The sequence below is a fragment of the Mesoplodon mirus genome, assembly GCF_964341445.2.
Source record: "Mesoplodon mirus genome assembly, chromosome: 3".
Taxonomy (NCBI): Eukaryota; Metazoa; Chordata; class Mammalia; order Artiodactyla; family Ziphiidae; genus Mesoplodon; species Mesoplodon mirus.
The window spans coordinates 156,949,216-156,973,671 of NC_138978.1; the positions used below are offsets into that span (position 1 = coordinate 156,949,216).

Sequence of the window (24,456 nt, forward strand, 5' to 3'; positions counted from 1 at the left end):
TCCCTGAAGATTGTTTTACATGTACAGTAGAATCATATAGGGTCATACTGTAAAATTTGGTCTTGAATCCAGAAAAACTAGAGTTCAAAGCTAACAAATAGATCTTAATTTTGTTGGTGGAGTGAAGAATGCAGTCAGATCTCTAGTGTGCATTTAATTACAATATTGATCATTAGTGCTTCTAATCTTTCATATAATTACAAGTTTCAGATGCAAGAATGGACAATGTGCACCTACAAATAGTTTTATTTTCCTTTATTTCTTTTGCATCAATAATTATTAATGAATAATCATGTCAAGCACATTTTCTTAAAAAAATTAAAAAGAAGGAAATGAAGGTACAGAATCATTCTTCTTAAGATAAACTCAAAGTTCAAAAATTAAAGTTATTTTTCTTTCTATTCCTAGGTCAACACAGAGTATGTACTCCTAACTCTTCTTGTAAATTGAAAAAGTGAATAAAGACCGGAGATCAAAACCAAATTCTTTAATTCATTACCACAGTGGCATGAAAAAAAACAATATGAATAAGTAGAATAAAAGTAGTAAATTGTGCTTTAAAAATTATTTTAGTAGGCAAAAGTTAAAATTAACATTTTAAATCTCTTTAAGGCAATGGCCCTACCTTCTTTACTGATTTATCCCCAGCCCAATTTCTGACATTCAGCTTCAAGTCAAATTAGTGAACAAATAAACACATTTCATTCTGCTAGGTCACTGTAATGACTGATCAAAATGTTAAATTATATACAAATTACAATATCTAAATAGAAGACTAAAATGATATATATTCCTGCTATTAAAAAGTATTTATTTTAAAAGTATTCATAATAATGATACTACATTAAACGTTTTCTATGTGCAAAGTACTATGCTAGGGACTACATAAAGACAGAACTAAGTCTTTACGGAAGAATTTGCTATAAAGAATTAAATAGACAACCAAGGCATCCAATTTTCAAAGTATTGATATAGTAGCATGCAGACCAAAAGCTAGTATTTAAAAGCTCACACAATTTTTTTTTCTGCATGTAAATGTAAATATTCAGAGGTGAAATAATTTTATAGGTCAGTTTCTTGATTGTAAATGTATTAAGAAAAAAAGCATATGGTTACCTTCTTATAGACATCTACTTTCATTACCTGCCTTACTTTACATTCAATTATAACTAAGGCAATTGGGAGAATTAAATGAGATTCTTAAATGAGATTGCCTATAAATAGGCAATTGGGAGAATTAAATGAGATTCTTAGCACAGGGAATGGCATATAGTATGCACTAAACATATGGTAGATAAAGTAATAATTATCAATTCACTTAAATTGTGTGTTCACATTTTAATCCTTCATAACTAAACCTTCATAGTACATACAGATATATCTCATATTCAAATAAAATGTATCTATGCAAATATTTACATCACATGCAGAGAGAGATAATCAATGAGCTAATCTTCATAATTAAATTGTCGTGGTAATTACACCACAGCCTCACTTTGATATGTATAGTGCATAGTAAGCACTCCGTAAGTAGTTATTATTATCACTTGAAAGTCAGTGTAAATTGAGCTCAATATGAAGTCTCTAAGAAGTAATTCAATTTATGTAATGGACTACTTAAACCAACTTACAAATCTAATTGTAGCAAGAAAGTATTTGAGGATAGAGTGGTCCTAACCAAGCTGGTGAAATAGTTACCCAGCCTTTATTACTCAATAAGACTTCCTGTTAACTTACCCATACAGGGTCTTCCAATTCCTTGAGACCGGTAACCTCTTGGACATACACAACGATAGCTGCCTCTTGTATTCTCACATATCTGGTTATATCTGCACTGATGGGTCCCATCTCTACACTCATCAATATCTAGAGACATGGAGGGCAATAAAAAGCAATAACATTTCCTATTTCAAAACCTAAAGTCATTATATTTATTTTTTAACATCTTTATTGGAGTATGATTGCTTTACAATGTTGTGTTAGTTTCTGCTGTATAACAAAGTGAATCAGCTATACATATACATACGTCCCCATATCTCCTCCCTCTTGCATCTCCCTCCCACCCTCCCTATCCCTCCCCTCCAGGTGGTCACAAAGCACTGAGCTGATCACCCTGTGCTATGCGTCAAGTCATTATATTTAAAATGAACATTTTAATTGCTTAGAACGTTGCATTTCTCACCACGTGGTTGAGACCTGGAGTCAGAAAACCTGGGTTCAAGTCCCAGCTCTGCCACTTGTTAACGGGCCCCTTTTCCTCTTCTTGCACCCTACTACGGGAAGAGTTTTCTTCTCAGCTTTCCCCCCTTTGCTATATCCCTCCTTTTTTGGCCATCCTATTTATACTAGTGACGCTAGTGAGCTTGCTGATGTGGACTTACAGCAACATTTCCACATTGCTACTTATCCACAGTCCCAAATTTCTAGCTACTGGCTGCTCATTTCCATCACCATATTTTACTAGTACTTCAAACTCAGCACGTCTCCAGTATCTTATCACTACTCCCTTATTTATAATAACAGTATTCTTTTATCCCCAGTCAACCTGGCTGCAAACCTCAGAGTTATCTTTAAACCTATTCTCTGTTTCCAAGATTGGGTAATTCTATTTCCTTCAAACAAACCCATATATCCCCACTTTCCATTTCCTCATTTAGCTATGTTTTTGCTGTAGCTTCTTAAACATCTTCTGATATTTCAGCTTCTGTCATTTCTAATTAATCTTATACATAATTACAGAATCAATATTCTTAAAAATACTTAGTTACACATAACTGCATATGATGCTCTGAGTTGGCTACTATTCTTAGGAATCAAGAAAAATATTTACCTATATCTGTATTGCTGAGGAGTCTTTGAAATCTGATAGTCCACCCCCCCATTTTTTTTTTTTTTTTTTTTTTTTTTTTTTTTTTTTTTTTTGCTGTACGCGGGCCTCTCACTGCTGTGGCCTCTCCCGTTGCGGAGCACAGGCTCCGGACACACAGGCTCCGCGGCCATGGCTCGCGGGCCCAGCCGCTCCGCGGTATGTGGGATCTTCCGGGATCGGGGCACGAACCCGTGTCCCCTGCATCGGCAGGCGGACTCTCAACCACTGCGCCACCAGGGAAGCCCCCCCCATTTTTTTTTAAGTATACTAAACTTCGATTTACCTCAAATAGTATCAACAAGTGGTAATACTCCCTCATTTATATCTACACCCTCCCCTCACTCTTATATTATTTTGAAACAAATCCAAGAGAGATAGTAACCATTAATAAATACTTCAGTATGAAATTCTTTAAATGTCCAATTTTTTAAAATGAGAAACTTACACTCAAATTTCTGTGTCATCTTAAGACTTGTTCAAGGTCTGATAGCTGTCAAGAAGGGAGGATGAATTTTTTTCTTCATAATTTTTATTAACAAAGTGAATCAGTTATACATATACATATGTTCCCATATCTCTTACCTCTTGCGTCTCCCTCCCTCCCACCCTCCCTATCCCACCCCTCTAGGTGGTCACAAAGCACCGAGCTGATCTCCCTGTGCTATGCGGCTACTTCCCACTAGATATCTATTTTACGTTTGATAGTGTATATATGTCCATGCCACTCTCTCACTTTGTCACAGTTACCCTCCCCCCTCCCCATATCCTCAAGTCCATTCGTTAGTAGGTCTGTGTCTTTATTCCTGTCTTACCCCTAGGTTCTTCATGACATTTTTCTTTTCCTTAGAATCCATATATATGTGTTAGCATACGGCATTTGTCTTTCTCTTTCTGACTTACTTCACTCTGTATGACAGACTCTAGGTCTATCTACCTCACTACAAATAACTCAATTTCATTTCTTTTTATGGCTGAGTAATATTCCATTGTATATATGTGCCACATCTTCTTTATCCATTCATCCGATGATGGACACTTAGGTTGTTTCCATCTCCGGGCTATTGTAAATAGAGCTGCAATGAACATTTTGGTACATGACTCTTTTTGAATTATGGTTTTCTCAGGGTATATGCCCAGTAGCGGGATTTCTGGGTCATATGGTAGTTCTATTTGTACTTTTTTAAGGAACCTCCATACTGTTCTCCATAGTGGCTGTACACATTCCCACAAGCAGTACAAGAGTGTTCCCTTTTCTCCACACCCTCTCAGCATTTATTGTTTCTAGATTTTTTGATGATGGCCATTCTGACTGGTGTGAGATGATATCTCATTGTAGTTTTGATTTGCATTTCTCTAATGATTAATGATGTTGAGCATTCTTTCATGTGTTTGTTGGCAGTCTGTATATCTTCTTTGGAGAAATGGCTATTTAGGTCTTTTGCCCATTTTTGGATTGGGTTGTTTGTTTTTTTGTTATTGAGCTGCATGAGCTGCTTGTAAATTTTGGAGATTAATCCTTTGTCAGTTGCTTCATTTGCAAATATTTTCTCCCATTCTGAGGGCTGTCTTTTGGTCTTGTTTATGGTTTCCTTTGCTGTGCAAAAGCTTTGAAGTTTCATTAGGTCCCATTTACTTATTTTTGTTTTTATTTCCATTTCTCTAGGAGGGTGAAAAAGGATCTTGCTGTGATTTATGTCACAGAGTGTTCTGCCTATGTTTTCCTCTAAGAGTTTGATAGTTTCTGGACTTACATTTAGGTCTTTAATCCATTTTCAGCTTATTTTTGTGTATGGTGTTAGGAACTGTTCTAATTTCATTCTTTTACATGTCCCTGTCCAGTTTCCCCAGCACCACTTATTGAAGAGGCTGTCCTTTCTCCACTGTACATTCCTGCCTCCTTTATCAAAGATAAGGTGACAGTATGTGCGTGGGTTTATCTCTGGGCTTTCTATCCTGTTCCATTGATCTATATTTCTGTTTTTGTGCCACTACCATACTGTCTTGATTACTGTAGCTTTGTAGTATAGTCTGAAGTCAGGGAGCCTGACTCCTCCAGCTCCGTTTTTCGTTCTCAAGATTGCTTTGGCTATTCGGGGTCTTTTGTGTTTCCATACAAATTGTGAAATTTTTTGTTATAGTTCTGTGAAAAATGCTAGTGGTAGTTTGATAGGGATTGCATTGAATCTGTAGATTGCTTTGAGTAGTAGAGTCATTTTCACAGTGTTGATTCTTCCAATCCAAGAACATGGTATATCTCTCCATCTATTTGTATCATCTTTATTTTCTTTCATCAGTGTCTTATAATTTTCTGCATGCAGGTCTTTTGTCTCCTTAGGGAGGTTTATTCCCAGATATTTTATTCTTTTTGTTGCAATGGTAAATGGGAGTGTTTCTTAATTTCACTTTCAGATTTTTCATCATTAGTGTATAGGAATGCCAGAGATTTCTGTGCATTTATTTTGTATCCTGCTACTTTACAAAATTCATTGATTAGCTCTAGTAGTTTTCTGCTAGCATCTTTAGGATTCTCTATGTATAGTATCATGTCATCTGCAAACAGTGACAGCTTTATTTCTTCTTTTCCGATTTGGATTCCTTTTATTCCCTTTTCTTCTCTGATGGCTGTGGCTAAAACTTCCAAAATTATGTTGAATACGAGTGGTGAGAGTGGGCAACCTTGTCTTGTCCCTGATCTTAGTGGAAATGCTTTCAGTTTTTCACCATTGAGGACGATGTTGGCTGTGGGTTTGTCATATAGGGCCTTTATTTTGTTGAGGGAAGTTCCCTCTATGCCTACTTTCTGGAGGGTTTTTATCATAAACGGGTGTTGAATTTTGTCAAAAGCTTTCCCTGCATCTATTGAGATGACCATATGGTTTTCTCTTTGAATTTGTTAATATGGTGTATCACGTTGATTAATTTGCATATATTGAAGAATCCTTGCATTCCTGGAATAAACCCAACTTGATCATGGTGTCTGATCCTTTTAATGTGCTGTTGGATTCTGTTTGCTAGTATTTTGTTGAGGATTTTTGCATCTATGTTCATCAGTGATATTGGCCTGTAGTTTTCTTTCTTTGTGACATCCTTGTCTGGTTTTTGTATCAGGGTGATGGTGGCCTCATAGAATGAGTTTGGGAGTGTTCCTCCCCCTGCTATATTTTGGAAGAGTTTGAGAAGGATAGGTGTTACCTCTTCACTAAATGTTTGATAGAATTTGCCTGTGAAGGCATCTGGTCCTGGGCTTTTGTGTGTTGGAAGATTTTTAATCACAGTTTCAATTTCAGTGCTTGTGATCGGTCTGTTCATATTTTCTATTTCTTCCTGATTCATTGTTGGTAGGTTGTGCATTTCTAAGAATTTTTCCATTTCTTCCAGGTTGTCCATTTTATTGGCATACAGTTGCTTGTAGTAATCTCTCATGACCTTTTGTATTTCTGCAGTGTCAGTGGTTACTTCTCCTTTTTCATTTCTAATTCTATTGATTTGAGTCTTCTCCCTTTTTTTCTTGATGAGTCTGGCTAATGGTTTATCAACTTTGTTTATCTTCTCAAAGAACCAGCTTTTAGTTTTACTGATCTTTGCTATCGTTTCCTTTATTTCTTTTTCATTTATTTCTGATCTGTTCTTTATGATTTCTTTCCTTCTGCTAACTTTGGGGTTTTTTTGTTCTTCTTTCTCTAATTGCTTTAGGTGCAAGGTTAGGTTGTTTATTTGAGATGTTTCCTGTTTCTTAAGGTAGGATTGTATTGCTATAAACTTCCCTCTTAGAACTGCTTTCGCTGTATCCCATAGGTTTTGAGTCGTCATGTCTCCATTGTCATTTGTTTCTAGGTATTTTTTAATTTCCTCTTTGATTTCTTCAGTGATCTCTTGGTTATTAAGTAGTGTATTGTTTAGCCTCCATATGTTTGTATTTTTTACAGATCTTTTCCTGTAATTGATATCTAGTCTCACAGCATTGTAGTCGGAAAAGACAATTTCAATTTTCTTAAATTTACCAAGGCTTGATTTGTGACCCAACATATGATCTATCCTGGAGAATGTTCCGTGAGCACTTGAGAAAAATGTGTATGCTGTTGTTTTTGGATGGAATATCCTATAAATATCAATTAAGTCCCTGTTGTTTAATGTATCATTTAAAGCTTGGGTTTCCTTATTTATTTTCATTTTGGATGATCTGTCCATTGGTGAAAGTGGGGTGTTAATGTCCCCTACTATGAATGTGTTACTCTTGATTTCCCCTTTTATGGCTATTAGTATTTGCCTTATGTATTGAGGTGCTCCTATGTTGGGTGCATAAATATTTACAATTGTTATATCTTCTTCTTGGATTGATCCCTTGATCATTAAGTAGTGTCCTTCTTTGTCTCTTGTAATAGTCTTTATTTTAAAGTCTGTTTTTTCTGGTATGAGAATTGCTACTACAGCTATCTTTTGGTTTCCATTTGCATGGAATGTCTTTTTCCATCCCCTCACTTTCAGTCTGTATGTGTCTCTAGGTCTGAAGTGGGTCTCTTGTAGACAGCATATGTATGGGTCTTGTTTTTGTATCCATTCAGCCAGTCTGTGTCTTTTGGTGGGAGCATTTAATCCATTTACATTTAAGGTAATTATCGATATGTATGTTCCTATTACCATTTTCTTAATTGTTTTGGGTGTGTTATTGTAGGTCTTTTCCTTCTCTTGTGTTTGTTGCCTAGAGAAGTTCCTTTAGCGTTTGTTGTAAAGCTGGTTTGGTGGTGCTGAACTCTCTCAGCTTTTGCTTGTTTGTAAAGGTTTTAATTTCTCCATCAAATCTGAATGAGATCCTTGCTGGGTAGAGTAATCTTGGTTGCAGGTTTTTCTCCTTCATCACTTTAAATATGTCCTGCCAGTCCTTTCTGGCTTGCAGAGTTTCTGCTGAAAGATCAGCTGTTAACCTTATGGGGATTCCCTTGTGTGTTATTTGTTGTTTTTCCCTTGCTGCTTTTAATATGTTTTCTTTGTATTTAATTTTTGATAGCTTGATTAATATGTGTCTTGGCGTGTTTCTCCTTGGATTTATCCTGTATGGGATTCTCTGTTCTTCCTGGACTTGATTAACTATTTCCTTTCCTATATTAGGGAAGTTTTCTACTATAATCTCTTCAAATATTTTCTTAGTCCCTTTCCTTTTATCTTCTTCTTCTAGAACCCCTATAATTCAAATGTTGTTGCGTGTAATGTTGTCCCAGAGGTCTCTGAGACTGTCCTCAGTTCTTTTCATTCTTTTTTCTTTATTCTGCTGTGCAGTAGTTATTTCCAGTATTTTATCTTCCAGGTCACTTATCCATTCTTCTGCCTCAGTTATTAGGCTATTGATCCCTTCTAGAGTATTTTTCATTTCATTTATTGTGTTGTTCATCATTGCTTGTTTCCTCTTTAGTTCTTCTAGGTCCTTGTTAAATGTTTCTTGAATTTTCTCTATTATATTTCCAAGATTTGGGTTCATCTTTACTATCATTATTCTGAACTCTTTTTCAGGTAGACTGCCTATTTCGTCTTCATTTCTTAGGTGTGGCGGGTTTTTATGTTGCTCCTTCATCTGCTGTGTGTTTTTCTGTTTTCTCATTTTGCTTATCTTACTGTGTTTGGGGTCTCCTTTTTGCAGGCTGCAGGTTTGTAGTTCCCGTTGTTTTGGTGTCTGTCCCCAGTAGCTAAAGTTGGTTCAGTGGGTTGTGTAGGCTTCCTGGTGGAGGGGAATAGTGCCTTTGTTCTGGTGGATGAGGCTGTATCTTGTCTTTCTGGTGGGCAGGTCCACGTCTGGTGGTGTGTTTTGGGGTGCCTGTGGACTTATTATGATTTTAGGCAGCCTCTCTGCTAATGGGTGGGGTTGTGTTCCTGTCTTACTAGTTGTTTGGCATAGGGTGTCCAGCACTGTAGCTTGCTGGTCGTTGATTGAAGCTGGGTGTTCGTGTTGAGATAGAGATCTCTCGTCCTTGGATATTATGTGGAGCTGGGAGGTCTCTTGTTGACCAGTGTCCTGAAGTTGGCTCTCCCACCTCAGAGGCACAGTACTGACTCCTGGCTGCAAGACCAAGAGCCTTTCATCCACACAGCTGATATATGATCTTGGCTGACTTATTTCACTTCTTTCTTCCTCACTTTCCTATTTTTTCCACCAAAGAACTGTCAACAGCTGCTGGCTTTTCTCTGATGCACATGATTGTGGAGGCCTAGTGAATCCAAAATCTGATGTAGTAGGCTAGCAGGCTGGAGACTCTGGGAAGAGCTGCAGCCCAAACAAAAGCTGCCGGCGGAATCCCCGGGAGGATGAATTTTAACATGTTTTCTCTAAGTCCAGCTCTTTCCCCATCATACAGGGCTATTTTTCTTTCCTTTTTCTACAACCTCCATCTATTAACATTCCATTCAAGACTATATTTAAATGTGATCACTTCTATGACACTGCTGATAGTCACTCCTATTAGATATGATCATTCTTTTGAGTACTCTGGTACAATTTTGTTTGTACCTCTTTTATGATATTTCATTCCTACTTGCATAATTTTTTTTTTCTTTTGGTGAAGGGAGTGGAGTTGCCCGATCTATCCCAGTTGAATGTTTACGTACATGAGAGCAGGAATGCTATCAGTTTCAGTTTTGTATATTGTGCAGCTCATAGTTCTGCTAACTGTGGCAGACTGGTACAGAATAGGCACATAAAGAATAAACTTAGGGAGAAATATAATTTACTTTATTGCCTGGTTATTGATTTGACATTTAAAGAATATTTAGTTTTAAAACAATTATATTTCGAACTTTTAATAAATCTCTACAAACATAATTTTCTTCTTAACCCCTCCAATGAAATTCTTGATATATATGCTAAATTTCATATTAGAAATTATATGACATAATATTAATGTATGTGGATATGAAAATATAGAAACCAATTGTTTAACTGATGGGAGTTCAAAATGGGCTAAGTCTCCCTGGTGAGCTTTCATTTCCTGGTATAGCCATGACCCTAGGGCCCCAGAGCTCCACAATACTAGAAGTTGGGAGTAAAAAACCAATAGAAAAAGATATTTCCTTGTTATATTAAATTTATTCTAATCATTAGTTTTAAAAATGGATGCCTTATTTGGCTTGTTGATGGTAAATGAATCTCAGTCACTGAGATAGCCAGACACTCACCAATGCAGGTTCCGTTTTCTGCCTTGGTCATTCCGTTTGGGCAAAGATCAATGCATTTATAGCCACCGCGGGTGTTCTTGCAGTGCTGATCTGGTCTGCATACATTCTGTCTACACTCATTTACATCTTGATGAAAGAACAAAGTTAATGCAGATTGAGAAAGTGATTTCTTCCGACTTTGCATAAAAATTACACCTTCAGATTTTAAGGCTATCATAAACTAATATAGATGATTATATAATCATGGTGTAAGGTTAAAGTGTTTAAATCAATCAAGTTATGTAATGTACTTTATTTTAAAACGTTATGATAAAAATAAAAAACAAAATATTACTTCACATAGCTGGTAGCCATACCAACCACTACCTCCTCCTAGAAAAAGAAAAATTATATATTTATACATTATATATAAGTATATATATATATATATATGTATATATATATACATATAACTTATGATTTTGTGAAAAAAATTGTTAATAGGGGAAATGTTAAAAAAATGGTTATGTAATTAGAAGATGAAACCTGTAATGTATAGCATTTGCTTCCACTTCGTTTTTGCATGGATCACATACATGATGCATGGTATTACAATCCAGCCCAGGACACGGCACATGTAAGGCACCATTAAGAAGTTACAAAGGGAGATTGGAACCAAGATGGCGGAGTAGAAGGACGTGCTCTCACTGCCTCTTGCGAGAACAGCAGAATCACAAGTAGCTGCTGGACAGTCATCGACAGGAAGACACTGGAACTCACCAAAAAAAGTACCCCACATCCAAAGACAAAGGAGAAGCCACAACGAGATGGTAGGAGGGGCACAATCACAGTAAAATCAAATACCATAACTGCTGGGTGGGTGACTCACAGACTGGAGAACACTTATACCACAGAAGTCCACCCACTGGAGTGAAGGTTCTGAGCCCCACGTCAGGCTTCTCAACCTGGGGGTCCGGCAACGGGAGGAGGAATTCCTAGAGAATCAGACTTTGAGGGCTACTGGGATTTGATTGCAGGACTTCAACAGAACTGGGGGAAACAGAGACACCAATCTTGGAGGGCACACACAAAGTAGTGAACCACACCTACCTGCTAGTGTTGGAGGGTATCCTGCAGAGGTGGGGGGTGGCTGTGGCTCACGGTGGGTACAAGGACACTGGCAGCAGAAGTTCTGGGAAGTACTCCTTGGCGTGAGCCCTCCCGGAGGCTGCCATTAGCCCCACCAAATAGCCCAGGTAGGCTCCAGTGTTGGGTTGCCTCAGGCCAAACAACCAACAGGGAGGGAACCCAGCCCCACCCATCAGCAGTCAAGTGGATTAAAGTTTTACTGAGCTCTGCCCACCAGACCAACAGTCAGCTCTACCCACCACCAGTCCCTCCCATCAGGAAACTTGCATAAGCCTCTTAGTAGCCTCATCCACCAGAGGACAGACAGCAGAAGCAAGAAGAACTACAATCCTGCACCTTGTGGAACAAAAACCACATTCACAGAAAGATAGACAAGATGAAAAGGCAGAGGGGTAAGTACCAGATGAAGGAACAAGATAAAACCCCAGAAAAACAATTAAATTAAGTGGAGATAGGCAATTTTCCAGAAAAAGAATTCAGAATAATGATAGTGAAGATGATCCAGGACCTCGGAAAAAGAATGGAGGAAAAGATCGAGAAGATGCAAGAAGTGTTTAACAAAGACCTAGAAGAATTAAAGAACAAACAAACACAGATGAACAATACAATAACTGAAATGAAAAGTATACTAGAACGAATCAATAGCAGAGTAACTGAAGCAGAAGAACGGATAAGTGACCTGGAAGACAGAATGGTGGAATTCACTGCTGCGGAACAGAATAAAGAAAAAAGAATGAAAAGAAATGAAGACAGCCTAAGAGACCTCTGGGACAAAATGAAACACAACAACATTCGCATTATAGGGGTCCCAGAAGGAGAAGAGAGAGAGAAAGGACCTGAGAAAATATTTGAAGAGATTATAGTCGAAAACTTCATTTCCTAACGTGGGAAAGGAAATAGGCACACAAGTCCAGGAAGAACAGAGAGCTCCATACAGGATAAACCCAAGGAGAAACACTCTGAGACATATAGTAATCAAATTGGCAAAAATTAAACACAAAGAAAAATTATTGAAAGCAGCAAGGGAAAAACGACAAATAACATACAAAGGAATTCCCATAAAGTTAACAGCTGATTTCTCAACAGAAACTCTACAAGCCAGAAGGGGGTGGCATGATGTACTTAAAGTGATGAAAGGGAAGAACCTACAACCAAGATTACTCTACCCAGCAAGGATCTCATTCAGATTCAATGGAGAAATCAAAAGCTTTACAGACAAACAAGAGCTAAAGAATTCAGCATGACCAAACCAGCTCTACAACAAATGCTAAAGGAACTTCTCTCAGTGGGAAACACAAGAGAAGAAAAGAACCTACAAAAACAAATCCAAAACAATTCAGAAGACAGTTATAGGAACATACATATTGATAATTAACTACAACATGAATGGATTAAATGCTACAACCAAAAGACACAGGCTTGCTGAATGGATACAAAAAGAAGATGCTTATATATGCTGTCTACAAAAGACCCACTTCAGACCTAGGAACACATTCAGACTGAATGTGAGGGGATGGAAAAACATATTCCATGCAAATGGAAATCAAAAGAAAGCTGGAGTAGCAATACTCATATCAGATAAAATAGACGTTAAAATGAAGAATGTTACAAGAGACAAGGAAGGATACTACGTAATGATCAAAGGATCAATCCAAGAAGAAGATGTAACAGTTATAATATATATGCACCCAACATAGGAGCACTTCAATATATAAGGCAACTGTTAACAGCTATAAAAGAGGAAATTGACAGTAACACAATTATAGTGGGGGACTTTAACACCTCACTTACACCAATAAACAGATCATGAAAATGAAAATAAATAAGGAAACAAGTTTTAAGCGACACAATAGACCATACAGATTTAATGGATATTTATAGGACATTCCATTCAAAACAGCAGATTACACTTTCTTCTCAAATGCACATGGAACATTCTCCAGGATAGATCACATCTTGGGTGACAAAGTAAGCTTCAGTAAACTTAAGAAAATTGAAATCATATCAAACATCTTTTCTGACCACAATGCTATGAGATTAGAAATCAGTTACAGGGAAAAAAACGTAAAAAACACAAACACATGGAGGCTAAACAACACATCACTAAATAACCAAGAGATCACTGAAGAAATCAAAGAGAAAATGAAAAAATACCTAGAGACAAATGACAATGAAAACACGATGATCCAAAACCTATGGGATGCAGTAAAAGCAGTTCTAAGAGGGAAGTTTATAGCTATACAAGCCTACATCAAGAAACAAGAAACATAGGGCCTCCCTGGTGGCGCAGTGGTTGAGAGTCCGCCTGCCGATGCAGGGGATACGGGTTCGTGCCCCGGTCTGGGAGGATCCCACATGCTGTGGAGCGGCTGGGCCCGTGAGCCATGGCCGCCGGGCCTGCGCATCCGGAGCCTGTGCTCCGCAACGGGGGAGGCCACAACAGTGAGAGGCCCGCATACCGCAAAAAGAAAAAAAAAAAAAAAAGAAACAAGAAACATCTAAAATAAACAATCTAACCTTACACCTAAAGGACCTAGAGAAAGAACAAACAAAACTGAAAGTTAGCAGAAGGAAAGAAATCATAAAGATCAGATCAGAAATAAATGAAATAGAAGCAAAGAAAACAATAGCAAAGATCAATAAAACTAAAATCTGGTTTTTTGAGAAGATAAACAAAATTGATAAACCATTACCCAGACTCATCAAGAAAAAGAGGGAGAGGACTCAAATCAATAAAATTAGAAATGAAAAAGGAAAAGTTACAACAGACACTGCAGAAATACAAAGCATCCTAAGAGACTACCACAAGCAAGTCTATGCCAATAAAATGGACAACCTGGAAGAAATGGACAAATTCTTAGAAAGGTATAACCTTCCAAGACTTCACCAGGAAGAAACAGAAAATATGAACAGACCAATCACAAGTAATGAAATTGAAACTGTGATTTAAAATGTTCCAACAAACAAAAGTCCAGGACCAGATGGCTTCACAGGTGATTTCTATCAAACATTTACAGAAGAGCTAACACCCATCCTTCTCAAACTCTTCCAAAAATTGCAGAGGAAGGAACACTCCCAAACTCATTCTATGAGGCCACCATCACCCTGATACCAAAACCAGACAAAGACACTACCAAAAAAAAATTACAGACCAGTATCACTGATGAATATAGATGCAAAAATCGTCAGCAAAATACTAGCAAGCAGAATCCAACAACACATTAAAAGGATTATACACCATGATCAAGTGGGATTTATCCCATGGATGCTAGGATGCTTCAGTATATGCAAATTAATCAATGTGATACACCATATTAAAAAATTGAAGAAAAAAACCATATGATCATCTCAATAGATGCAGAAAAAGCTTTTGACAAAATTCAACACCAATTTATGATAAAAACTCTCCAGATAGTGGGCATAAAGGGAACCTACCTCAACATAATAAAGGTCATATATGAGAAACCCACAGCAAACGTCATTCTCAGTGGTGGAAAACTGAAAGCATTTCCTCTGAGATCAGGAACAAGGCAAGGATGTCCACTCTCATCACTACTATTCAACATAGTTTTGGAAGTCCTAGCCACGGCAATCAGAGAAGAAAAAGAAATAAAATGAATACAAATTGGAAAAGAAGAAGTAAAACTGTCACTGTCTGCAGATGACATGATACTATACATAGAGAATCCTAAAGATGCCACCAGAAAACTACTAGAGCTAATCAATGAATTTGGTAAAACTGCAGGATACAAAATTAATACACAGAAATCTCTTGCATTCCTATACACTAATGATGAAAAATCTGAAAGAGAAATTAAGGAAACACTCGCATTTACCACTGCAACAAAAAGAATAAAATACCTAGGAATAAACCTACCTAGGGAGACAAAAGACCTGTATGCTGAAAACCATAAGACACTCATGAAAGAAATTAAAGGCGATACCAACAGATGGAGAGATATACCATGTTCTTGGATTGGAAGAATCAATACTGTGAAAATGACTTCACTACCCAAAACAATCTACAGATTGAATGCAATCCCTATCAAATTACCAATGGCATTTTTTACAGAACTAGAACAAAAAATCTTAAAATTTGTATGGAGACACAAAAGACTCTGAATAGCCAAAGCAGTTTTGAGGGAAAAAAACCGGAGCTTGAGTAATCAGACTCCATGACTTCAGACTATAGTATAAAGCTATAGTAATCAAGACAATATGGTACTGGCACAAAACAAGAAACAGATCAATGGCACAAGATAGAGAGCCTAGAGATAAACCCATGCACCTATGGTCAACTAATCTATGACAAAGGAGGCAAGGATATACAATGGAGAAAAGACAGTCTCTTCAATAAGTGGTGCTGGGAAAACTGGACAGCTTCATGTAAAAGAATGAAATTAGAACACTCCCTAACACCATACACAAAAATAAACTCAAAATGGATTCAAGACCTAAATGTAAGACTGGACATTATCAAACTCTTAGAGGAAAATATAGGAAGAACACTCTGACATAAATCACAGCAAGATCTTTTTTGATCCACATCCTAGAGTAATGGAAATAAAAACAAAAATAAACAAATGGGACCTAATGAAACTTCAAAGCTTTTCCACAGCAAAGGAAACCATAAATACGATGAAAAGAGAATCTTCAGGATGGGAGAAAATATTTGCCAACGAATCAACGGACAAAGGATTAATCTCCAAAATATATAAAGAGCTCATGCAGGTCAATATTAAAAAAACAAGTCAATCCAAAAATGGGCAGAAGACCTAAATAGACATTTCTTCAAAGAAGACATACAGATTGCCAAGAAGCACATGAAAAGATGGTCAACATCACTAATTATTAAAGAAATGCAAATCAAAACTACAATGAGGGATCACCTCACACCTGTTAGAATAGACATCATCCGAATATCTGCAAACAACAAATACTGGAGAGGGTGTGGAGAAAAGGGAACCCTCTTGCACTCTTGGTGAGAATGTAAATTGATATAGCCACTATGGAGGATAGTATGGAGGTTCCTTAGAAAAGTAAAAATAGCATTACCATATGATCCAGCAATCCCACTACTGGGCATATACCCGGAGAAAACCATAATTCAAAAAGACACATGCAGCCCAATGTTCATTGCAGCACTATTTACAATAGCCAGGTCATGGAAGCAACCTAAATGCCCATTGACAGTTGAATGGATAAAGAAGATGTGGTACATATATACAATGGAATATTACTCAGCCATAAAAGGAACAAAACTGAGTCATTTGTTGAGACGTGGATGGATCTAGAGACTGTCATACAGAGTGGAGTAAGTCAGAAAGAGAAAAAAAAATCATGTATTAACGCATATATGTGGAACCTAGAAAAATGGTACGGATGAACCGGTTTGCAGGGCAGAAATAGAGACACAGATGTAGAGAACAAACATATGGACACCAAGGGGGGAAGCGGCGGGGGGGTGGGGATGGTGGTGTGCTGAATTGGGCGATTGGGATTGACATGTATACACTGATGTGTATAAAACTGATAACTAATAAGAACCTGCTGTATAAAAAATAAGTAAAATAAAATTGAAAAATGAAAAAAAAAAGTTACAAAGATGTCACTGCTTTGAATTCATAGCCGTCTCCTTACCCACGCATTTTCTGCCTTTTAGGTGATACCCAGGTTCACATCCACAGTGAAAGCTTCCTATGGCATTGAAACAGCGGTGGTGACAGGGGCTGGATTCTTGACATTCATTAATATCTGTTAAAGAAAACAAAACTCGCTTTACATGCTGTTAGAAAACTTGGGTTAATTTACTCCAAATGTTAAATATTTTAGTGATCATGATGTTTAAGATCTTCCCTAAAAAAAGAATCCAATTGAAGTGCTCTCAAAGGATCTGCTAGATAATTGATAGAATTAACTGCTGGAGAGGGTTATTCTCTTCAACACTACTCCAAGGTAGAAGTTTGCTAGTGATTCAGAACTATGTTGATGCAAAACTTCTCTATTTTAACTATTTTATTTACCATATGGCTCTATTTTAAATATTTAACTATTTTACCAAAGGGGATTAAATATTTAACTATTTTACTATTTTATGGTATTTAACTATTTTAAATACCATATGGTAAATGGTATTTACCATACCATTTTATTTACCATTCCAGTTTCTAGGAACTTTTAGCCCTGAAATGTTGCTGACAGACTGGAGTACTGAAGGTAGAAAAATAATAAAAAAAGTTAAGTCTTCTGCAACAACTTTTGCAATTTGACCCTTCTTCCCAATTTTTGCTGCTATTAGTCTGATGCAGGTGTTTATCACCTTGCACTTGAATGACTGCAGCAACTTTAGCTTTTCTCCTCATTTGTAGTCACTGCCAAATTAATCTTCCTGAACACCATCTGGGTCATAGTGCAATGGAAAAAAAAACTGCAGGCATGAATTCCCCAAACTTGTGTGCACCTGCCTGTATTTTGTAACTTCTCCCCTTTCCTTCCTTTCATTCCAGAAAAAGGGAGGCCACTCCTTCCATTTAAGAAGAGTTCCTCTATTTGAGTTTTTGATCTCTGCAGCCCATCTCCTCCTTCCTCATCACGATGACTGTGGCCCACTGATCATTCCCTCCTCTTCTGTATTTTTAATGCCCTTCTCCTTACTGTCATCTTTCCCACAACCCTGCAGACATAATCAAATCTTTCCTATCCCAACAAAATCCCTCTCTCAGGTCTCTACTCACCTCAAGATCCTGCCACTTTTCTATTGTTCTATTACAAACCCTCAAAAGAACAATCTCACCATATTTTAGGCTCTTCGTGTTCTAATCTTACATTCCCAAGTTCGAGATTTCTAATGTCTTATTTTGTTCTTGGTTTCTATTTCAGATTTTCTAATTTAATCTTTCAAACTCTGTACATGTCACATAAATGCACAAATGTGATAATATATTTTTAAATTTAATTTTTATTTTATATTGGGCTACAGTTGATTTACAATGTTGTGTTAGTTTCAGATGTACAGCCAAGTGGTTCAGTTGCACATATACATATATCCATTCTTTTTCAGATTCTTTTCTCATATAGGTTATTACAGATTATTGAGTAGAGTTCCCTGTGCTATACAGTAGGTCTTTGTCAATTACCTATTTTATATATATTAGTGTGTATATGTTACTCCCAAACTCCTAATATATCCCTCCCCCCACCACCTCTCCCCTTTGGTAACCATAAGTTTGTTTTTGAAGTATGTGAGTCTGTAAGTTCATTTGTATCATCTTTTTAGATTCTACATATAAGTGATATCATATACTATTTATCTTTCTCTTTCTGACTTACTCAGTATGAAAATCTCTAGGTCCATCCATGTTGCTGCAAATGGCATTATTTCATTCTTTTTTTATGGCTGAGTAATATTCCATTGTATATACGTGCCACACCTTCTTTATCCATTCCTGTCAATGGATATTTAGCCATTCCATATCTTGCCTATTGTAAATAGTGCTGCAATGAACATTGGGGTGCATGCATCTTTTCGAAGTATGGTTTTCTCTGGATATATGTATGGTTTCTCCATACATACTGTTTTCCATAGTGGTTGTACCAGTTTACATTCCTACCAACAGTGTAGGAGGGTTCCCTTTTCTCCACATCCTCTCTAGCATTTATTATTTGTAGACTTTTTAATGATGGCCATTCTGACTGGTGTGAGGTGATACCTCATTGGAGTTTTGGTTTGCATTACTCTAATAATTAGTGATATTTAGCATCTTTTCATGTGCTTTTTGGCCATCTGTATGTCTTCTTTAGAGAAATGTATATTTAGATCTTCTGCCCATTTTTTGATTAGGTTGTTTGTTTTTTCATATTGAGCTGCATGAGCTGTTTGTATATTTTGAGGTTTATCCCTTGTCGGTCACTTTGTTTGCAAATATTTTCTCCCATTCTGTGGGTTGTGTTTTCATTTTGTTTATGATTTCCTTTGCTGTGCAAAACTTTTAAGTTTAATTACGTCCTATTTGTTTATTTTTGCTTTTATTTTCATTACTCTAGGAGGTGGATCCAAAAAGATGTTGCTGCGATCTATGTCAAAGAGTGTTCTTCCTATGTTTTCCTCTTAAGAGTTTTATAGTATCTGGTCCTACATTTAGGTCTTGAATCCATTTTGAGTTCATTTTTGTGTATGGTGTTAGAGAATGTTTTAATTTCATTCTTTTACATGTAGCTGTCCAGTTTTCCCAGCTCCACTTATTGAAGAGACTCTCTTTTTTCCATTGCATCGTCTTGCCTCCTTTGTCATAGATTAATTGACCATAGGTTGTGTGGGTTTATTTCTGGGCTTTCTATCCTGTTCCATTGACCCATATTTCTGTTTTTCTGCCAGTACTATACTGTTTTGATTATGGTAGCTTTGTAGTACAGTTTGAAGTTAGGGAGCCTGATTCCTCCAGCTCTGTTTTTCTTTTTCAGGATTGCTTTAGCTACTCAGGGACTTTTGTGTTTCCATACAAATTAAAAAATTATTTTGTTCTACTTCTGGGAAAAATGCCATTGGTAATTTGATAGGGATTTCATTGAGTCTGTAGATAGCTCTGAGTAGTATAGTCATTTTGACAGTATTGATTCTTCGAATCCAAGACCACAGTATATCTTTCCATATGTTTGTGCCATCTTCAATTTCTTTCATCAGCATTTTATAGTTTTCAGAGTACAGGTCTTTTGCCTCCTTAGGTACACTTATTCATAGGTATTTAATTCTTTTTGATGTGATGATAAATGAGACTGTTTCCTTAATTTCTCTGTCTGACCTTTCATTGTTAGTGTATAGAAATGCAACAGACTTCTGTGTATTAATTTTGTATCCTGCAACTTTACCAAATTCATTGGGCTCTAGTAGTTTTCTGGTAGCAAAATCTTTAGGATTTTCTATGTATAGTATCACTTTACCTGAAAACAGTAAGAGTTTTACTTTTCCTTTTCCAATTTGGATTTCTTTTACTTCTTTTTATTCTCTGACTGCCATGGCTAGGACTTCTAAAAGTATATTGGATAAAAGTGGCGAGAGTGGACATCCTTGTCTTGTTCCTGACCTTAGAGGAATGCTTTCAGTTTCACCACTGAGTATGATGTTAGCTGTGGGTTTGTCATACATGGCCTTTCTATGTTGAGGTAGGTTCTCTCTATGCCCCCCTTCTGGAGCATTTTTATCATAAAGGGGTGTTGAATTTTGTCAAAAGTTTTTCTGCATCTATGGAGATGATCATATGGCTTTTATTCTTCAATTTGTTACTGTGGTGTATCATACTGATTGATTTGTGCATACTGAAAAATCCTTGTATCCCTAGGATAAATCCCAATTGATCATGGTGTATGATCCTTTTAATGTATTGTTGAATTCAGTCTGCTAGTGTTTTATTGAGGATTTTTGCATCTATGTACATCAGTGATATTGGCCTGTAATTTTCTTTTTTTGTAGTATCTTTATCTGGTTTTGGTATCAGGGTGATGCTGGCCTTGTAGAATGAGTTTGGGAGTGTTCCTTCCTCTGCAATTTTTTGAAACAGTTTCCAAAGGATAGGTGTTAACTCTTCTCTAAATGTTTGATAGAATTTGCTTCTGAAGCCATCTGGTTCTCGACTTCTGTAGCCATCTGGTTCTGGACTTCTGTTTGTTGGAAGTTTTTAAATCACAGTTTCAACTTCAGTACTTGTGGTTGGTCTGTTCATATTTCCTATTTCTTCCTGATTCAGTCTTGGGAGATGGTACCTTCCTACGAATTTGTCTGTTTCTTCTAAGTTGTCCATTTTATTGGCATCTAGTTGCTTGTAGTAGTCTCAGGATCCTTTGTATTTCTGTGGTGCCCATTGTAACTTCTCCTTTTTCATTTCTAGTTTTATTGATTTGGGCCCTTTCCCTTTTTTTTCTTGATGAGTCTCTCTAAAGGTTTATCAATTTTGTTCATCTTTTCAAAGAACCAGCTTTTAGTTTCTTTGATCTTTTCTATTGTTTTCTTCATCTCTATTTCATGTATTTCTGCTCTGATCTTTATGATTTCTGTCCTTTTACTAACTTTGGCTTTTGTTTGTTCTTTTTCTAGGTGCTTTAGGTGTAAGGTTAGGTTGTTTTTTTGAGATTTTTGTCTCTTGAGGTAACACTGTATTGCTATAAACTTCCCTCGTAAACTGCTTTTGCTGCATCCCAAAGTTGTTGGATTGTTGTGTTTCTGTTTTCATTTGTCTCTAGGTATTTTTTGATTTCCTCTTTGATTTCTTCAGTGATCCATTGGTTGTTTAGTAACATATTATCTAGCCTCCAGGTGTTTCTGTTTTTTGCAGTTTTTTTTTCTTGTAGTTGATGTCTAATCTCATAGCATTGTGGTTGTAAAAGATGCTTAATTTCAGTTTTCTTAAATTTACTGAAGTTTGCTTTCTGGCACAGCATGTGATCTATTGTGGAGTATGTTCCATGTGAACTTGAAAAGAATGTGTATTCTGCTTTTGGATGGAGTGCTTACATATTAATTAAGTCCATCTTGTCTAATGTGTCATTTAAGGTTCGTGTTTCCTTATTGATTTTCTGTCTGAGTGATCTGTCCATTGAGGCAAGGGGGGTGTTAGAGTCCCCCACTACTATTGTGCTACTGTCGATTTCTCCTTTTATAGCTGTTAGCAGTTGCCTTATATATTGAGGTGCTCCTATGTTGGGTGCATATATATTTATAATTGTTATATCTTCTTCTTGTATTGATCCCTTGATCATTATGTAGTGTCCTTCTTTGTCTCTTATAACAGTCTTTATTTTAAAGTCTATTTTGTCTGATATGAGTATTGCTGCTCTAGTTTTCTTTTGATTTCTATTTGCCTGGAATACCTTGTTCCAACCTCTCACTTTCAGTCTGTACGTGTCCCTTGGTCTGAAGTGGGTCTCTTATAGACAGCATGTGTACGGGTCTTGCTTTTGTATCCATTAAGCAAATCTATGTGTTTTGGTTGGAGCATTTAATACATTTACATTTAAGGTAATTATCGATCTTAATGTTCTTATTGCCATTTTGTTAATTGTTTTGGATTTGTTTTTGTACGTCTTTTTCCTTCATTTCTCTTTTGTTCTCTTCTGTTGTGATTTGATGACTATCTTAGAGTTGTGTTTGGATTGCTTTTTCTTTTTTGTGTGTGTATCTATTGTAGATTTTTGGTTTGTGGTTACCATGAGGTTTTGATATAGCAATCTGTATATATACAAGATTATTTTAAGTTGCTGGTCTCTGAATTTCAAATGCATTTCTAATGTACTCCTCACATTAGAAATGCATTCTGTAAAGGTAGAAAACAATCTCCTCATGATTGCTGGTTTTTATGTCATATTTGTGTGTAGATGATTTGCTACCTTTACAGAATGTTTGCCTTTACTGGTGAGCTTTCCCATTCATAATTTTTTTGTTTCTAGTTGTGGCCTTTTCTTTTCTGCCTAAAGAAGTTCCTTTAGCATTTGTTGTAAAGCTGGTTTGGTGGTGCTAAATTCTCTTAACTTTTGCTTGTCTGTAAAGCTTTTGATTTCTCCATTGAATCTGAACAAGAGCCTTGCTGGGTAGAGTATTCTTGGCTGTAGGTTTTTCCCTTTCATCACTTTAAATATATTGTGCAACTCCCTTCTGGCTTGCAGAGTTTGTGCTAAAACATCAGCTGATAACTGTATGGGGATTCCCTTGTATGTTATTTGTTGCTTTTAATATTTTCTCTTTGTGTTTAATTTTTGTCAAGTTGATTAATGTTTCTTGGTGTTTTCCTACTTGGGTTTATCTCGTATGGGACTCTGTGCTTCCTGGACTTGAGTGAGTGTTTCCTTTCCCATGTTAAGGAAGTTATTGGTTATTATTTCTTCAAATATTTTCCCAGGCCCTTTCTCTCTCTTCTCCTTCTGGGACCCCTTTAATGCGAATGTTGGTGTGTTTAATGTTGTCCCAGAGGTCTCTTAAACTGTCCTCATTTCTTTTCATTATTTTTTCTTTATTCTGTTCTGCAGCAGTGATTTCCACTCATCTCTCTTCCAGCTCACTTATTTGTTCTTCTGCCTCATTTATTCTGCTATTGATTCCTTCCAGTTTATTTTTCATTTCAGTTATTGTATTGTTCAACTCTGTTTGTTCTTTAAATCTTCTAGCTTTTTGCTAAACATTTCTTGTATCTCAGTCTGTGCCTCCATTGTTTTTCTGAGATCTTGGATAATCTTTACTCTCATTACTCTGAAGTCTTTTTCAGGCAGATTGCCTATCTCCATTTCACTTAGTTGTTCTTCTGGGGTTTTATCTTGCTCCTTTGTCTGGAATATATTTCTGTTCCACCTCATTTTGTCTAACTTTCTGAGTTTGTGGTCTCCTTTTCTCAGGCTTCAGTACTGTAGTTCTTTTTGCTTCTGGTGTCTGCTCCTTGGTGGGTGAGGTTGGTCCAGAGGCTTGTGCAGGCTTCCTAATGGGAGGGACTGGTGCCTGCCCACTGGTGGTGGAGCTGGGTCTTGTCCCTCTGGGCAGGGCCATGTCAAGGGGTGTGTTTAAAGGTGGCTGTGGATTCAGGATGACTTTAGGCAGCCTGTCTGTCTGCTGATGGGTGGGGCTGTGTTCCTGTCTTGATGGTTGTTTGGCCTGAGGTGTCCCAGCACTGGAGCCTACAGGCTGTTAGGTCGGGCCAGTTCTTGCTGCCAAGTCCTCTGGGAGAGCTCGCATTGATGAATATTCCCTGGGGTCTTTGCCTCCAGTGCCCTTGCCCCCACAGTGAGCCACAGCTGACCCCCACCTCCCTGGGAGATCCTCCAAGACCTGCAGGTAGGTCTGGATCAGGGTCCTGTGTAGTCACTGCTTTGCCCTGGGTCCCAGTGCATGTAAAACCTTATGTGCACCCTTCAAGAGTGGAATCTGTTTCCCTCAGTCCTGTGGAGCTCCTGCACTCAAGCCCCAAAGGTGTTCAAAGCCAAATGTTCTGGGGGCTACTCCTCCCAATGCCAGACCCCCAGGCTGGGGAGCCTGATGGAGAGCTCAGAACTGTCACTCCTGTGGGAGAACCTCTATGATATAATTATTTTCCAGTTTGTGAGTCACCCACTCAGTGGGTATGGGAAGCACCCCTTCTATCATCCTGTTGTGGCTTCTTCTTTGTCTTTGGATGTAGAATATCTTTTTTGGTACGTTCTTTTGGTAGGTCATTTTTGTCCATGTTTCTTCAGCAGTTAGTCATGATTTTGGTGTTTTCATGAGAGGAAGTGAGCTCAAGTCCTTCCACTCTGCCATCTTGTCTCCTCCCTGATCTGTGATCATA

The 24,456-nt window shown here is 37.3% G+C and overlaps 1 protein-coding gene across 4 annotated transcripts in view; it reads right to left on the reverse strand.

The window, feature by feature from the left end:
- The window catches only part of HMCN1 (hemicentin 1), a gene marked incomplete at its 5' end in the record, with an annotated part of 518,370 nt that overhangs the window by 21,387 nt on the left and 472,527 nt on the right, over positions 1 to 24,456 (reverse strand). For all 4 annotated transcript variants that reach the window (XM_082615777.1, XM_082615778.1, XM_082615776.1 and 1 more), the window contains 3 exons: positions 1,738 to 1,866; positions 10,031 to 10,156; positions 16,799 to 16,912. In XM_082615777.1, the coding sequence (XP_082471903.1) occupies positions 1,738 to 1,866; positions 10,031 to 10,156; positions 16,799 to 16,912 (369 nt within the window). The remainder of the gene's footprint in view (positions 1 to 1,737; positions 1,867 to 10,030; positions 10,157 to 16,798; positions 16,913 to 24,456) is intronic.